Source organism: Rhinolophus ferrumequinum, chromosome 12, assembly GCF_004115265.2.
Source record: "Rhinolophus ferrumequinum isolate MPI-CBG mRhiFer1 chromosome 12, mRhiFer1_v1.p, whole genome shotgun sequence".
NCBI lineage: Eukaryota > Metazoa > Chordata > Mammalia > Chiroptera > Rhinolophidae > Rhinolophus > Rhinolophus ferrumequinum.
In genome coordinates, this window is record NC_046295.1 from 80233552 (window position 1) to 80251060 (window position 17509).

Genomic DNA, 17509 nt, shown 5'->3' on the forward strand with positions numbered 1-17509 from the left:
GTTCGACTCCTCGACTCCCACAAGGGATGGTGGGCTGCGCCCCCTGCAACTAAGATTGAACACGGCACCTTGAGCTGAGCTGCCGCTGAGCTCCCAGATGGCTCGGTTGGTTGGAGCACATCCTCTCAACCACAAGGTTGCCGGTTCGACCCATCCAAGGGATGGTGGGCTGTGCCCCCTGCAACTAATAACAAGGCGACTGGACCTGGAGCTGAGCTGCGCCCTTCACAACTAAGACCGAAAGGATAACAACTTAACTTGGAAAAGGCCCTGGAAGTAAATAAAGAACAACAACTTGACTTGGAAAAAGCCCTAGAAGTCAATAAAGTCCTGTTCCCCTTCCCCAATAAAATCTTTCTTTTTTTAGATTTTATTGGGGAAGGGGAACAGGACTTTATTGGGGAACAGTGTGCACTTCCAGGACTTTTTTCCAAGTCAAGTTGTTGTCCTTTCAATCTTAGTTGTGGAGGGCGCAGCTCAGCTGCAGGTCCAGTTGTCGTTTCTCTAGTTGCAGGGGGCGCAGCCCACCATCCCTTATGGGAGTCGAACCGGCAACCTTGTGATTGAGAGGACACGCTCCAACCAAGTGAACCCTCTGGGAGCTCAGCAGCAGCTCAGCTCAAGGTGCCGTGTTCAATCTCCGCAGGGAGCGGAGTCCACCATCCCTTGCGGGACTCGAGGAGTTGAACTGGCAACCTTGTGGTTGAGAGCCCACTGGCCCACGTGGGAACTGAACCGGCAGCCTTCGGAGTTAGGAGCACGGAGCTCCAACCACCTGAGCCACCAGGCCGGCCCCCTAATAAAATATTTTTTTTAAAAAATTCAAAATCATGAATGCAAATTTAGGCATAAAACTGAATACTTAATTAGAATGAGAGAAGAAATCTGAAAAAATTAATGTTTTTAATAAGCTGACGAATACTACAGTCTTAAAATCCAGAAAACTCACACAATTTTAGAAAATTGTCTGACACACCCTATGTTCTTTTTTCCCTAAATAATTTGGCTCCATACTCTTTGATCTCTTTTGAATGACCATAATTTGGCAGTAGTCTTCTATAAAGTAGAAAGCTATTTCAGTCTCCTCTGGCATGCTTGATTGCATTTAAAAATATTTTACTTTAAATAATAACTTCCAGATTCACAGGAAGTTATAAAAATAGTACAGAGAGATCCTGCATACTCTTATCCCATTTCCCCTAATAATAAAACCTTACATAACTATGGTGCAATACCAAAACTAAAAAATTGACATTGGTACAATACACAGACTTCAGATTTTACCAGTTTACCTGCACTCATTGGAGAGTGTGTGCGTGTGTGTCTGTCTGTCTTGTTCTATGCATTTTTATCACATATGCAGATTTATGTACCACAATCAAAATATAGAGCTGTTCCGCTACCTCAAAGAGCTCCCCCATACTACCCCATAGTGACCCCTAGTCCCTGCAAAATCCCAAAATATTATATGCATGGAATGAAAGACCATGTCACTCAGCATAATGGCCTTGAGAATCATGCAAGTTGTGTGTGTAGTAACCGTTGGTTCCTGCCCACTGCTGGGTTGTACCCCGCAGCATGGATGCACCGTGGTCTGTTTAACCATTCACCCATTGAAGGATATTTTGGTTGTTCCCTGTTTGGGGCTATTACAAATGAAACTGTTATGACCATTTGTGTATAGGTTTTTGCATAGACATAATTCCCATTTCTCTGGAATAAATGCCCAGGAGTGCGATTGCTGGGCCCATATGGTGAGTGTATGTTTAATTTTTTTTTTTTTTGAGAAACTGCCAAACTATTTTCCAGAAGGGCTGTACCATTGTACATTCCCACCAGCAATGTATGAGAGGTTTAGTTTCTCTGTGTCCTCATCGGCATTTGGTATTGTCACTATTTCTTATTTCAGCTGTATTCACAGGTGCATACTGATGTGTCATCATGGTCTTAATTTGCATTTCTCTAATGGCTAGCGATGTTGACTATTTTTTCATGCACTTATTCATCATCCATATAGCCTCTTAGATGAAATGCCCATTTTTTAACTGAATTGTTTGTTTGTCTGTTTTGTTGAGTTTTGAGAGTTCTTTAGATATTCTAGGTAGGAGTCCTTTGCCAGATAATGTGGTTTGCAAATATTTTCTCCCAATCTGTAGTTTTCATCTTAAGAGGATCTTTCACAGATAAAAAGTTAATTTTGAGGAAGTCCAATTTATCTATTTTTCTGTCATATACATCATGCTTTTGGTGTCAAGTCTAAAAAGTCATCATCTAGCCTAGCCTTCGGTCCCAAAGATTTTCTCCTTCCTTTCTTTAAAAGTTTTCAAGTTTTACATTTAAATCTATGATCCATTTTGAATCAATTCTTGCATAAGGTGTGAGACTTAATTTGAGAGTTGTTTCTTTTGTTTTTGCCTATGGCGTCCAGTTGTTCCAGCAGCATTTATTGAAAAGACTTTCCTTCCTCCATTGAATTGCGTTTCCATCCATTTACTTCCTTTAGCTAATTATAACTCATATCTAGCCGAACTTACAACACCCTGAATTGTGAAAAGTATATCGCCTAAAATTTTGCCTACTCTCACTTTTTCTGTCTCCTCCCTCTTTCTCTTCCTCCATCCCTCTCTCTCTCAACAACAAATAATTATTGAGAGCAGCACTGGGCCAGTTCACAGCAGACATAAACCATTCCTGCTCTTATGGTTTGGCATTCAACGGCCGAGACAGATTATCAACCAGTAAATGAATGAAGGAGTGTGGCCCTGCGAGGGAGGTCATCTGGGGAGAGACACTGGAGCCTCTGAGGAGGCGACTCCACAGCTGAGAGCTGAAGACAGAAGCAGCTGAGTTTCAGGGAGGAGCTGGAGAGGGGAGGGCTTTGCCGGGCATGGCAGGGAGTCCAGGCTTAGCCTAAGGAACGGGAGGCCATTGAGGGCATTTTAAGGAAGGGATGATGTGATCTGATCTACTTTCTGAGTTTTCCCCACATCAGACAAGCCTCCCCCACCTTTTTATCCAAGTTAATGAGCCAAGTAGAAATAGGCAAACCCTGCTGGGTCTGCGTTAGCCAGTCAGGGCTCAGGGGTTGTGAGAACCCAGGTTTGTCAGCTACTCTCCCGTGCTGAGCCCCTCCCTGCGTCTTCCCAGGTAATAAGAACCGCTGGCCAGAGCAGGACACAAAGACAGTCAGCGCAGGTGCCGGAGGGCTGTGAGGTAGGTGCGTGGTGATGTATACAGTGGGGGCTGCTGGGAAGATAGCCCTTCTGTGGCGAACGGCCTCTTGGGGAAGACAGTGCCGCTTACCATCTAGTGTCATTAGAAAGCACAGCTATAAATTAGGCTGCTCAGAAGCATGGGGTGTGTAATAATTAAGTAATAAAAGTCGCCACAGGGGTAAGGGAACAGGAAAACAAAGAGCCACTGTTTGTAGAGGCGCCGCAGGCTGCTCTGTGAAGACACCTCTGAGCCTAAGTGGCATTTCAAAGCTACTGAACCTCCACTCGGATAGAGTCCAGGGTCAGCCAGGCCCGACGAGGTCCACATGTGGGGAAGCCAGCCTGTAGCAGGAGCACAGACGGAGTGGGCGGGTGGGCCGGGGATGTCCAAGGTCCAGTCCAGCTCTGCCCAGCTCTCTGCAGCCACACAATGCAACACTTGGAGGGGCCCAGCACGCAGTAGAACTAGCCTAGCGAAAGGGCAGTGGGGAAGGCAGAGGACTGGGGCTAATGGAACCTGACACTCGGCGTCCGCCAATTGTCGCCACCTAGGAGTGCAGACCCACATGGTCAGAACTTCCACATTTTCAAGAGTCTGGAAAGTTGGGTTTTTATCATGTAAATGTCATGCGGGGTCTCTGGTCCTGCTCCCCGCAGGAGAACAGAATATGGTGAGGCCAAAAAGGAACACCGACGGAGCCATGGATAGGGGAGTCATACCACTATATTCTCGCTGCTGGCTGGTCGAGACACAAAAGCAAACATCTGTCAGTATCCCATCGAGGGGTCTTCCTGCACCCCAGTCCCACTGGCGGCCAGGTGAGACGCAGGAAGTAGGATCCACATGATCCGCAATCTGCCATCCACGCTTGCTAACCGCAATCCACAGTCTGCTTCTCTGGCAACCAACCAACCAACCAACTAACCAACCCTGTAGTACAGCCATGGCAGTTAAATTAGTGGCCAATGGCTCACTGGTTACAGCTGATGGCCAACTAGTCACAGCTGATGGCCATCTACTACCCGAGCCAGCACCTTTCCACGTGAGGCCGAGAGACTAGAAAATGCTCTCTGGGACTCTGTCCCCACAGTTATGTTTACATGGATTTCAAAGTCTTTTAAGACCACCGTGCACGCCAAACCAAACACAAAGACTAGCTCGAGGCTGGCAGCCTCAGGTCCTCACCATACGATCTCGGGGGTCGCAGTACCTCCATTTCCTCATCCCTTGTCTGTGAAATAAGGGGTAAGAGCAGAGGCTTGGCCCTTTCCCGGGGTGCTCGCGCATCTGAAAACGATACAGGTTGTGTCCCCTCCCCCCAGTGTCCTGCACACCTGCACAGAATGCTCTCTGCAGCTTCCTGGGACTTCAGGGGCTAGGGACCAGTCACTCAGGTGGGACTCGGTGACCGCTGAGGCTTTAAGCCTCAAATGTGGGTCCTGGATGTAGCACCTCCACTGCTCCAGACTCCCTGACCCAGAACGTGCTGATAACAAGCCTCCCAGAGGTCCGGGGGTCCGTGCACACGGCATAGTTTACAAAAGGCGGTCTGTGCTTCCTTCCGCTATAAAGGGCTCTATGATTTCCAGTCACAGGACCTTCTCTGGACGCCGCTCATCTGCATAGCAGTTTCCTTCCCAAAGTGTGGGCTGAGGAACCCCTGTGTATTTCCTTGGGCTGCTATAACAAATGACCACAAATGTGGTGGCTTAAAACAACAGTAACACATTCTGTTCCAGTCCTGGACCAAGCCAGACTCCAAGATCGCGGTGTCAGCAGGGCCGTGCTCCCTCCGGAGTCTCTAGGGAGAGTCTAGTCCTGACTCGCCCAGCTTCTGGGGGCCCCAGGAGCTCTAAGACTTGTGGCAACATCACTCTGATCTCAGCCTCCGTCTTCACATGGCCTTCCTCTTCTCTCTGAGTCCTTCCTCTGTGAGTCTCTTATAAGGACACTTGTCATTGGACTTAGGGCTTGCCCTAAAAAGCATTTCATTGCTTACTCCATCTTGAGATCCTTAACTTGACTATATCTGCAAAAGCCCTTTTTCCAAATAAAGTCATATCCACAGGTTCTGAGAATTAGGATGGAAACATATCTTTTGGGGGCCCACTATTGAACCCACTACACCCTGTATCAGAACTACTTCCTCTATTTACTAAAAATGCTATTTCTTGGGCCCCCATCCACTTCCTGAATCAGAACGTCTGGGCCCGGGTGATACTTAAGCACCACAATCTGACAACCTCTGGCCCAGAGAAATGAGGAAATAACCAGTTCAGACTTGAATTGAGTGGTGGAGAAGGTGGCTGAGACTGTTTAGGAGCCAAAGGAAGAGCAGAAAGGAGTGAATGGGGGAAACGATAAGCTTTAGTCCCTGGTTGTTGTTGTTTTTCTTTCTGTTTAGTTCTTATTACGAAAATTTTCAAACGTACACAAAAGTGTAGCAATAGTATATAACAGGATCAACCTTCACATCTCACAACTTCAACCATTATCGCTACATCCTGCCATTCTTCTGTCATCTTTTCATTTTACATTATTTTATTTTTATGTGTTTTATTATTTCCTGGAGTTTCTCTTTTAAAGCAAATCCTAAACAATATATTATTTCACCCACAAACCCTTTAGTATGTATCTCTAACAGATAAAGACTTAACATAAATAGTCAGTATCGTCACCACACACAACATAACTTGCAGTATTTCCTCAATGGCTTCTAAAACTCAGCTCGTGTTCATTTTCCCTGCTTGCCCCCCCCAAATACCTTTCCACTGTTGGTTTGTTTGATTCAGGCTCTGAACAAGGTCCACATATTGTATTTGGTTGGTGTGTTTCTTAAGTCTGTCTCACTTCCTCATCCTCTCTTTTCTCCAATGTTCTTTGCTGAAGTGATTGAGTCATTTGTCCGGTGGTTTGTCCCATACTCTGAACTTGGTGGATGGCGTCCTCTGTCCCTTGCGGCTCCTGTAAACGGTGGTAGGTAGTCTGAGAGCTGTGTGTCCAGTGGGGCAGCCGCAGCCCAGGTGACAACCAGCACCTGGAATGTGGCCACTGAGGAACTGAATTTTCCATTTTATGTCATTTGAACTGATTTAAATTCAAATCTAAAAACTCGATCTGTTAAATATCTCATTAATATTTTAAAGGGATTACATAGTAATATGACAATATTTTAGATATATTAGTAAAATTAATTCTACTTGCTTCTTTTTACTCTTTTTAACATGGCTACTAGAAAAAAAATTTAGTTACATGGTGCCTCACACTATATTTTTATTTGCAGTTCTGGTCTAGACATTTGATCATCCTCAGGTTCACTTTTGTTTTTTCTTTTCCCCATAAATATTTGGTGGGTGGTGCTGGGTACCTCCTATGGTGTCACTCCCAGCACAGTGTCTATTTGTCACTTTCAGTGAGTATAAAATTGATCATTTGGGTAAATGTCATGTTATGTGTATTTTACCACAATAAAAAAAAAATTGATCATTTGGTTCAGTTGCTGCCACCTGACCCATCCATTAGAAAGTTCACCATCTGCCGTCCACCTAATCATTTTAGCAGCCATTGATAATTATTACCTAAATCCATTATTTTATTAGGACTTGTAACACAGTGGGTCCCTTCCCCTCGATTCTGTCATTCCTCCTGCATTTATTAGCTCTGGTACTTCCACAAAGAACTCGCCCTCATCACCTAGTTGGTTATCCTAAGCAGGTCTCACTTGCAGTACTGTCCCCCCTGCCCTGGGACCTTACCCTTTCATCTCCAGGATGGGATAATAACAGTACCCGATTTCTAGTGTTGTGAAGGGGGGGGCATACGAAACACTCTGCAGAGGGTAAGTGCTGCTTGGCTGCAAACTCTTGTCAGAGAACAAGAGCTGATCTAAAGGCGGTAAAGACAGATTTTATTCAGTACTATTGCAAACGAGGAAAGCGACTTCGATTCTGAATATAACACAAGTGGGGATTCATAGTCAAAGAGCAGAGTGGGGGGTCATTAGATGAAAACTTACTAAGAGGAGACATGGAGGGTAGGGGGATTCTTGCTAAACTGACTTAAAATTATTCTTGGTAAAGGTGGGTCTGGATGATCAGATGGTGGGGTGGAGGGACTAACTTAGCAGGTTCTTTTCTAAGACTGTCTTCAGCAGGCCAAGGATACGACCCAAGGGTAAGGGCCTAGTCGAGAAGAAGGCTCCAAGTAGCTTATCTAAAATTTGGTCAAGGAGAGGGTCTTTGTCAGCATCTCAGGCCCAGCACTTGGTTGGTGTGCAATAAATGTGTGTTGAATGGCTCATGTGAGACACCTGTTTCTTTGGCTTTAGAACGCCAGGGAGAGCTTCCCAGAGCCTTGGGGAGAAGGATTTGCCCTGTAGCCTGGATAGTCAGGCAGGTGCCCTCGTGGGAGAGTGCCGCTGGCCCTGCCAAGACCTCAAACCTGTCTGGACTTCCTCCCCACAGGCCTTCCACCCCCTTCTTTGACCTACTGCAGAACCGGTACCAGCAGCTGTGGGTGCAGGAACAAAAGGCTACTCAGAAAGCCATTAAACTGGAAAGAAAGCACAAGGTAAAGGCGGCCCTCACTCCTGAGTGGACGATTGTTAGCGTGGGAGGGGAGGGAAGGGCTGGCTCAGGCAAAGCTTTGAGACTGAACTTGGTGCATCTGTATCTCTGGTAGGAGGTGGGGCTGGAGAGTGGAGGGCTACAGGGTGGGGCAGTCAAGTTGCTTGTTGCTGTGCTGATCAGGCCTCACAGAAATTTAGAGCTGGACAGGGTCTTGGTGATGATCAAGTTCAACCTCTACTTAAGACCCAAGAGTGGAAGATTCTGGCTGAGGTTACGGGTGAACTGGCCCTGTGTGCCCCTGAGGTAGGATTAGAACCTTACAACCCGTCCCCAATTCCCGCCTGGGGACACTTCCACTGAACCTCTGCATGACCTCACACATCTGGAAACCATGATTTCCAGATCATGGTTTCCAGATCATGGCTAACGTGACCTGGCCTAGACAGAAATGTGCCAGGCACTGTCCATCAAGACAAGGTTAAGATGGCAAGGTGCACAGAGACGCACTCTGGGTGGGTGCTATAAAGAGCACACTTATGAAACCTTAGGAATATACTTTGTTTCAAATTAATGACTAGGCCCCATGATAAACACTTCCTGTTAACACCATCTCTTTATGCTTCTCAAAACCCCGACAGGTGGGTATCACCCATTTCCCAGGCACAATGGTGCCCACACAGGGAACGGGAGCTGAGGGCAGACAACGTGCAAACACTGCCAACTGCTAACGGTACAAGTGGCAGTAGAGACAGACTGTTCACCTTCAAAGCAGAATCGCTTTATGTTCACTTAGCGCTTTATGGGTTTCATTAGAAGCGCAACTTCAGTGTCTCTGGTTGTCACAACAGTCACACTGCTGTCCCTCCACACTGCAGGGAACGGGGCCGAGCGCATACCCTGTCTGTCCCCCTGCGTTTTGTCCTAAGTGCCCCCGGAGATTGGGGTCTCATCAGATCGTCTGTTTGTTTCATTTTCAGATGGGGAAACTGAGGCTCCCCCGAGTGAGCGGCCTGGACCCAGGTGTGTCCCACCTGGGTCCAGGCTTTTCCCAATGGTGAGGTCCCACTCCTGCTGATGGCAGGGAAGCTCGGGGTTCAGGGGCAGTGCCTGAGATGTCCTAGGGCCAACCTGGGTAGCAGTCAGAGCCTTACCAGGATCCTGGCGCCCTCAGGACAGGCCAGAGAGGCACGGAGGGACAGAGGGTCCCAGGTGTCCCCAAGCCCGTGGATGGCAGGGAGCCCCAGCCCCTTCCAGCGTTCTCAGCAGTCGTGGAATCCAAGATGCCAGCTCGTTAAAGAGCAGAGTGTGGTAATAACATTTTAAAAGCAGCCCGTGACTAGTTTATTCGTTAATGGCTCAAGAAAGAGTCAACTTGCTGTGGTAATGACCAGTTCCAGAGGGGGCATTGCCATTACAAACTGCTTTATAGCGACAATTGCGAGTCGTGTTTTTTAATCAGCAGCTATTTCACAGCAAGTCAGAGTGTCGCAAACCCACAGAACCCTGAGCCTCCGAGGACCCCTCTTCTGACTCTAGAGACAACCCCGTATCCTGTGCCCCTCCTTTTTCAACAGAACACCCCCTTCAGTAGCTAATGTCAATGGCTCCAACGCCAAGCACTGGTTGGGACCCGGCGCCAGCTCTGGGGATATGACTTCGAGTGAGTTAACACTTTGTCGGGGTCTCAATTTCCTCATTGAGCAAAAACAGGGCTCAGATTAAATGAGGGCCCACGACGCCATGCCTAGCACACAGCAGACACTCAGAAAACACTTGTTGAACCAACCCCGGAGTTATCGTCCCGTTCCAAGATTCTGTGTGGCTGCCACGTTGTCAAACAAATGGCTATGAACACCCAGCCCCACCGGACGCTGGGGAGGGTTGTCTGGGGCTGATAAACAATTTATTGGGGTCGATAAGGTGGTCAGTTTGCAAGGTCAAATTGCCGCCATCCAAGGAAAAGCCTGTCTCTTTAGCAGCTAAGAATGTCCAGATTTGGGACGGTGATGACCCCAAATGAAATTCTTGGTAACAGCTTCTGTTTAGCGAGCAATCATCTTGGGCTAGACACTGCCTACAGCTTAACTCAGAAAAATCCTACAGTTCGTTAGGCATCGGTACCCCATTTCCAACGCAGGGAACTGAGGCTTAGAGAGGTGACAAGACTTGCCTGTGTCCCTCCGATCCTGAAGGCCAGCTCGTTAACCCCTGGCTCAACCGCCTCTCTGCTCTGGTTCCAAGTTAAAGTTTCAAAACTGTTCTAGAGTATACCTGAGCCAAAGGGTTTGTAAGCTTTCCACAGACACATTCAATAAAATTAATATAACTGATTAACGAAATAAATCAATACACGGGATTCAACGGGGTGGTTGCCTCTTCCATTAAATTCAGTTAGGCTTATTTATCGACTGCGTCTCCTGTGTGCCTGAAGCATAGGAGGGGTTTTATCGTGGGAGACGCTAAAAATTCATCAGGCCCTGCCCTCAGACAAAACAGCCTTGAAGGAGAGACAGATTACCCTGGTGAAACCCAGGGCAGATCCAGCTTTTGTGGGGCCTGGAACTTCAACATTTCGGCGGTCCTCTTTAAGAAAAAGTATACAAGAAAAGGACGCTATTCCAACGTTTCCAAGCATTGCTGTGGGAGGGACCCTTTGCCACCAGGAGCCCCCAAGCTCAGGCTGCATCAGCGTCCTGGGAAATGAACCTGTGCATGAACAGCCACAAACAGCCCCGGCACGTTTCTTGCAGACGGTCACTGGGCTCAGCTCCAGGCCCTGTGAAGGCTCCATGGCCCTGTCCCCGGGAACGGCCACGGCACAAGGCTGTGTAAGGGCTTCCTGGAGACTGAGGGGTCACAGCCCGCAGGACGGGGATCCTCCTCTCATACTCCTCCCCCACCTGCAATCTCTCCTCAAATGTCACCTTATCGGGAGCACCGCTCCTGACTCCCTAAAACTTCATCTGCCCCCAGTTACCCTCTGACCTCTTACCCTGCTTCAGTTTTTTTAAGCACTTATCACCACCTGACATTTTAAAATGAATTACTGTGTTTGTTTATTGCTTTTCCCACTAGAATTTTAGCTCCATGAGGGCAGGGACTTGGTTTTATTCAGTGACGTATTCCTAGCTCCTAAAACAATGCCTGGCATGTGATGAATGTTTGATAAACATCTGCTGAATGAATGAATGAATGCTGGCAAGGTACTGGGCCTAGAGCCTGAGGTGTAGACTCATAACCGTTAGGTGTTACATACTGACGTTGAGGTAATGAACCTGCAGAACCAGGAAGCCTGTGACAGTGATCTTGTGGCCCTTTCTTATGCCCATTTCTGCAGTGGCACATCCTTTCTGGGTCACATGGGCACCACTGCCCTCTCCCGGACTGCCTCTCTCATCTGCTTCAGGGGGAGGGCCCCCACTCTACACAGAGCTCTAGGTATAGATAAGACTCCTTGTATACCTGTTAACTCCCCCAGGGATCCTTGTATTTTGACAAGATCATCACGGGGGCTAAGGTCTGGCTGTGCATGGAACTGCCCCGGGCCCCTCCCCCAAGGGTTGGGAGGGAGGAGGCCTTGGACCCTGCTTTAGTTTGCTGGGGCCACCATAACAAGGTACCGCTGACTGGGTGGCTTAAACAACAGGAATCTATCGTCTCAAAGTTCCAGAGGCTGGAAGTCCAAGGTCAAGATGCCAGCAGGGTTGGTTTCTCTTGAGGGCTCTCTCCTTGGCTGGTAGACAGCTGTCTTTTCACTGTGTCCCCGCATGGCCTTTTCTCTGTGTGACATGCCTGGTCTGTGTCTTCCTCTTACAGAGACACCGGTCCTGTCAGGTTAGGCTCCCATGCTTACGACCTCGTTTGCCTTAACTATCTGCTTAAGGGCCCCACCTCCAAATAAAGCCACATTGGGGGTTAGGGCTTCAGCATATAACTTTGGCAGGGGCACAATTCAGGCACGACACATATCCCATGAGCTCTAGCACCCCAATTATGGGTTTGCTGGCATCCGTGGGTGGGCACGGGGCACGCAGTTAAGGAGGAGCAGGACTTCCTCTGCGCCCCTGAGATCCCACTTGCAGAGACCTCCAGGGCTCTGAACTGCGCCCCCAAAGCCCTCCCCAAAAGGAGTCTGCTTCCTCTTCCACAAATGGGCCACGGTGGGGCCCTGCTCCCAAGAGAGGGCAACAATCCTTCCATTCATGCAACTTCCATTCACACACGGTAGAGCTCCTACTTACCGGCAGGGCTATTAGCCGAGGAGGAGTTACAAGGGTGCCTAAGCCTCCGTTCCTGCCCTCAAGGCGGCTACATGCCAGAACCCCACGTGTTCTAGGGGCAACTCAGAAACCAGAACAACAGGCTCCGGGCATCCCGTGGTCCTCCCCCTGAGCTATGGCCAGGGCTGGCCATGAAATCAGACTCAGAGAAGGGCCGGGTCAAGGAGAAAGGTGACCCGTGGATCTGCAACACCAGGGATCCCAACCCTCTGCCCACAGCTTCCTTCATCTCAGCCAGGGCTTCTCTGGCAGCCAGGTAAGCATCCTCCCTTCTCATTTCTCTGGCCTGCAGGTGTTCCTTGGGAAGCTGTATGAGACCAGGAGCAGTCAGCTGAGGAAGCACAAGCCGCCTGTGAAGCTGGATGCCCTCTGGCATTTGCCTCACTTCCAGAAGGTCAGTCTCACCTCCACTGCCGCTGCTCCCCACCGGGCAGGTGTCGCTCCCCTTGCCCAGTCTGTACCTGTCCTCTAGACAGCGGAGTTCTTTGGGCTCACATTGCGTGGCATAACGACGACGACAGTAATAATACTGTGGTATTAACTAACTAATGGTATTAACTAACGTATTTTGAGCACTTCTAAGTGCCAGCTGTGAGCTCCACTTCCCTGAGTCCTCACGTCATTGTAGGGGAGCCGCTGCTATGTCCCCGTTTCACAGACAGGAAACACAGCGAATGCGGGGAATGCTGGATTTGAGCTAACCCCAGGTTGTCTGCCTGCAGAGCCTGGGTGTCTGCCCACAGGGGCGGACCACCTCCCGATGGGGTCGTCGACACACCACATCCTGCCCTGGGGACTTGGGGACGCGAGACAGCTCTATGCCACCAGCCCTAAACCTCCCGCAGGGTGGCATCCCTCGGGAGATGGGGGCAACTGTCTACTGGGGGGCTGACGTGAGGGCATGACACGCACCCAGAGTGATCTAGCTGCTGCCATGCTCCAGCTTCAGGATTGATGGTGATGGTGTTCATTCAGCCGTGTGACCCTGCAGAGGTACCCGGATGGGCGTTGTGCAGAGGACGGGAACTAGGAGATCTGGGGACAGCAGCTTCAGCATGGAGGGGCACTGTGCATGCCCAGCTCTGGCCCAGTGAGCCTTTCTAGGGGCCACAGGGCACGCGCCTGGCCCCAGGAAGACAGCTGCACAAAGCCACATTCCTGGCCAGCGCAGGCCCAGCCGCCGTCTTGAGTTAAACTGCAATTTAGACAATGAAGGGGCCCATGCCTTCCTGAGCCTAATGCAGTCGAACAAGGTGCCGAGCTTCGCCGGAGAAGCCTGCTTGCCCCCTTGATGTGGCTTCTCATGTCCTGCCCAAGTGGCCTCCATCAGCATATGTCACTGACCATTCGCCCCCCCGCCTGTCAGCCCACACCGCCTCCGTGCACAGGAACATGATCGGGGCTGTTCAGGAGGTGGTGGGAGCCACTGAGACGCTGCTTGCTGGCTCTTCTACCCCGACCCTGGCAGCGCCACTCAGCTCTGGCTTCTCCTCGCCCCATTTCCTGCCTTTTTAACCCCTTCTCCCGGCCCCCCTCTCTCTCTCTCTCTCTCTCTCTCTCTCTCTCTCTCTCTCTCTCTCTCACCCTTGCTCTCACTCTCGCTCTCTCTCAGCAGTTTCTCTCCACAGCCTCCTTCCTGGCCTCTCTGGCCGTTGCCTTTCCACCTTTGCTCTTTTCTCCTTTTCCCGACATCTGTGGGAGTACAGGCATCGCAGGGGTGCTGCCTGGGAGGGATGGGGTTCACGACTCTCTGCTCTGCAGCACCAACTCCCTGACCTGACCCTCTCAGCCCCTTCGTCTGGCTGAGAACCTGCCTGGAGCTCCCAAGGCCATGGACAAAGGAGGGCTCCTGGGGTCTCCCCAAGCGGAGCAGGGAACTGTCCCTCTCCCACCCCAGATGACACTGACTCTCCTATGTCAGGAAGTCCTGTGTCACATGCCCATATCCCCACAGTTGGCCAGAGTCAGAGCACAGAAATACACGAGTGAGTTTCTATTTTCACTCAGCTCTCCGTCTGTCTCCCTGAGTCTTTCAATTGTTGTTATAAAATACCATTATGACGACAGTGGCCAGCCTGTAATGCCGACTTTCATCCGATGCCAGGCCTGGGGCTAAGTCATTTATGTGCATAATTTCACACCAGTGTCCTTGTCCCCTTGCAGGAGGAGAGGCAACAGGGTTTGCATTTCCGGGCCTCCAGGTTCCTCTGCCTGCAGGGCCCAAGATTGAATGTCCTACCCATCATGTCATAGGAATAATGAGAAAGAGAATGGGAATGTAAGCCCCGGCTTTCCTGGGCGCTTTTCATCTTTGCCGGGATGTTCACGGATTCTGCAAGTTCCCCTGCAGGACTCTCAGCAGGGCTCATCCCTGAGCGCCACCCGTGACAGCCCAGGACAGATCCTCAGACCCCAGAGTGCCGCCATTGTGGACGCACTGCTCAGTCCACTCCCTGAGGGGAAACGGCCCGTGCTTATTGAGCTCTTCCAGAGTGCCAAGAGCCTGACAAGCATAATCTCACAGATATGGTGTCCCATTCTAGTGATGTGGAAACTGAGGCTCAGAGAGGTGAGGACCTTGCCCTGTAAGGAGGGGATCCTGGATTCAGCCCCAGGCTGCCTAGGCCTCTTCTCTTTACAGCTGGGCTGTGATACCTCCTGAGGTCTCCTTCCCTCACTGTCTGGCCCCATCCCAGCGGGAACCTCCCCACCACCAAAGGGCTCCTTTATGTCCCTTCACGACAGACACTTATCCACACCGCAATTAATTAGTTAATTGGGCAATTAGTTGTTCAACGTCCATCTTACCCAATAAAATGCGAGCCTACTAGGACCATTCCTGATATGGCCCCCACTGTGTTCCCAGAGCCCAACACGGTGCCTGGCATAGAATGGGTGGTCAGTAAATGTCTGTGGAATGAATGAAGGAGTGGATGAATGAACGAGTGACAAGTATAGCCCAGAATGACAGAAAAATTGTAAAGCCTTTATCAGACCCGATGAAACCCCCTTCCCAAACTGAAATGTCCCAGCACCCACCACCCCCGAGCCACTGACTGGGTCTGGACTCAGAGGGCCGGCAGCGTCCAGAGTGGGGCTGCTGCTGTCCACAGCAGTGTCATGCCAAGCCCCACGAGGGCCTTTGTCTGTGCCCCGAGGCGCTGCTGGTCCAACACTCCACCCTCCCCAGCCTGGCCCCATTATGAAAGGAAAAAGCGCTTCCAAAAAAGTGGAACCTGTCACAGTGATGGATAACCTAAATGGACTCTCCCCGCTTGCGAACAGATGTCGCCACTGAACTCTGTCAGAAATAATTAAACACCTTTCACATGGAAAAGCAGCAGGCAGGCCGCGCCTTGGGCTTGGTCAACACAGCCGAACTATCTGGCTTCTACACAGCCCCAGCAGCCCACGAGGGGGGCGCCCCTGCCAACAGGCTGCCCGGCACTACACGGGGCCCTTAGCGGGGTCATGAGCCCGAGAGGGACCAAGAAAAGGAGAAGACACATCCCTTAATGCGGTGAAACCTTGTCGGGCCCCGCGGGATCCCGGCAGAGACAGGCTGCCGGTGGCTCCGTGTTTCTTTCTGGTCTCTGCAACCAGCAGTTGCCACGGACGGCCAGTGCCCAGAGGGAGAGACAGCCAACAGCTGGCGAGTGGCCTTTCTGCCAGGACACTGACACTGTGACAAGCCAAGAGCTCTGGGCTGGCTGCTGAACCTCTCTGGGCCTCAGTTTCCTCATCTGAAAACACAGGGGTAGGGCTAGTTCTGGAGGGTCTCTTCCAAGCTAAGATTCCATGATCCCAAGCTCACTAGTCAAGGAGCCATGTGGGAGGCAGCATAGGGGCTCTTGGAGGTGGCAGACCCCAACCTCCAAGAGTCAACTGTTGGGGGACAGCTCAGATTCCTATTTGGGGGACGAGGCGTAAACTCATCGCTTCCCACCTCACCTCTGAGTGGAGGGATCGCTGGGCTGGGGACGGCACCCTCTGTGTCTGGTGGCATTGGGCTCACATGCCCTTTACGAGGGGTGCTGGGGTCCCCAGGGCAGAGCAAGGAGCGAGAGAGGAGGAAAGCGGCGTGGTATGTCTGTGTGTGCGCGTGATTCCAGAGTCAGCCAGACCTGGGTCACATGGCAACCCTGCCACTCCCCACCTGTCGGGTGGCTTTACCTGTCCAAGACTGTTTCCTCTTCCATAAAATGGGCTGGTAATGTCCCCCCCGCAGGGCTGCTGGGAGCATTTGACGAGAGCATACGTGTACAACATTTAGCAGAACGCACCCCTATTGAGGTACCAATAGAGGGCAGCTGCCATGAGGGTGGTCCTGGAGATCATTCATTCATTCATTCATTCATTCACAAGTCTTGTTGTTGAGCCCCCCTGCAGCCGGCCCCGTTCTCAGCACCAACAATATGCTGCTTTGTGGTGCTGGTGACTGGCAAGGAGTGAGGTGGACTGACAGACAGACAGACGGGTGACTGCACAGGTGAATGGCTCCATGGGGAAGTTTGGAGAAGGTTTACTCCCCGGGTGACCAGTGTTTGCAGCCTGAAATGGTGGGGAGACACTAACCCTAGCTGGCAACCGAAGCATGGGGGTGGGCACGATCACCGTAACAATCACCCGTCTACACAGTCCTGGCACCAGCCGGCCCACCTGTTCACCTGCCTTTGCAGGCTCTTCCCCTGCTGGCCCAGGACAGCCCTCCTTTGGGCCTGTTGGGGGGCAGGACTATTAACAGTGCCGCCGTCTACTCTCAAAAGTGACCCAGTCTGAACCACACAGCCTATGGCCACCTAATATTAATCCTCCCACCCCCAAATAGATTATCTTTCTTTACAAAAAGACGGCCAGTGATAACAGCCCAAAGACAAACAGGCGAGTGCACCAAATATTTACAGCGGCACCAACGACGGTGATGAAAGGTTGGATGCCGCCAGTCAAGCGATGGCTTGAATATATGATATTATACTGATATTATAGAGATCATGTATAATACTATGAAATATTACACAGCCACTGAAAATCATGACTTTAGTCTGTACTTTCCTGACATTATTGGGGGGGATGAACACGTGCCGTGTGACCCTGTTTGGGTAGAGACAGCTCATCCTTACAGGTGTGTGTGCTCAAGGACAGACGTCAGGGGCCCCGCCTGCACTCCCCTCGGGGCGCCTGTCCTGTGCTCACGCCCCCCTTCAGCACAGTTCCTCCCCCACGGCTCCTGAAACATCCGTGTTACTGGCCACGCCTGGTTTCTCAGATTCAGCTCCCATCAGGCATGCGGGTCAGAGGTCAGCGCTCTGCCTCAACCGTGACGGCGGCTGACTCACCGAGTCCAGGTCTCCATGGCCAAGTCCACCTTACAACTGGAGACCCAAAATCCATTGTTTGCGGGGGTGGAGGGGTGTTGCCCAAGCATGTCCAGGTCTCCACTCCCAC

General features: G+C 50.7%; 1 protein-coding gene across 1 annotated transcript in view; it reads left to right on the forward strand.

Annotated features, from left to right (window-relative positions):
• The window catches only part of CFAP77 (cilia and flagella associated protein 77), a 117253-nt gene that overhangs the window by 82199 nt on the left and 17545 nt on the right, over positions 1-17509 (forward strand). The window contains exons 4-5 of the mRNA XM_033123366.1: positions 7680-7785; positions 12357-12458. Of these exons, the coding sequence (XP_032979257.1) occupies positions 7680-7785; positions 12357-12458 (208 nt within the window). The remainder of the gene's footprint in view (positions 1-7679; positions 7786-12356; positions 12459-17509) is intronic.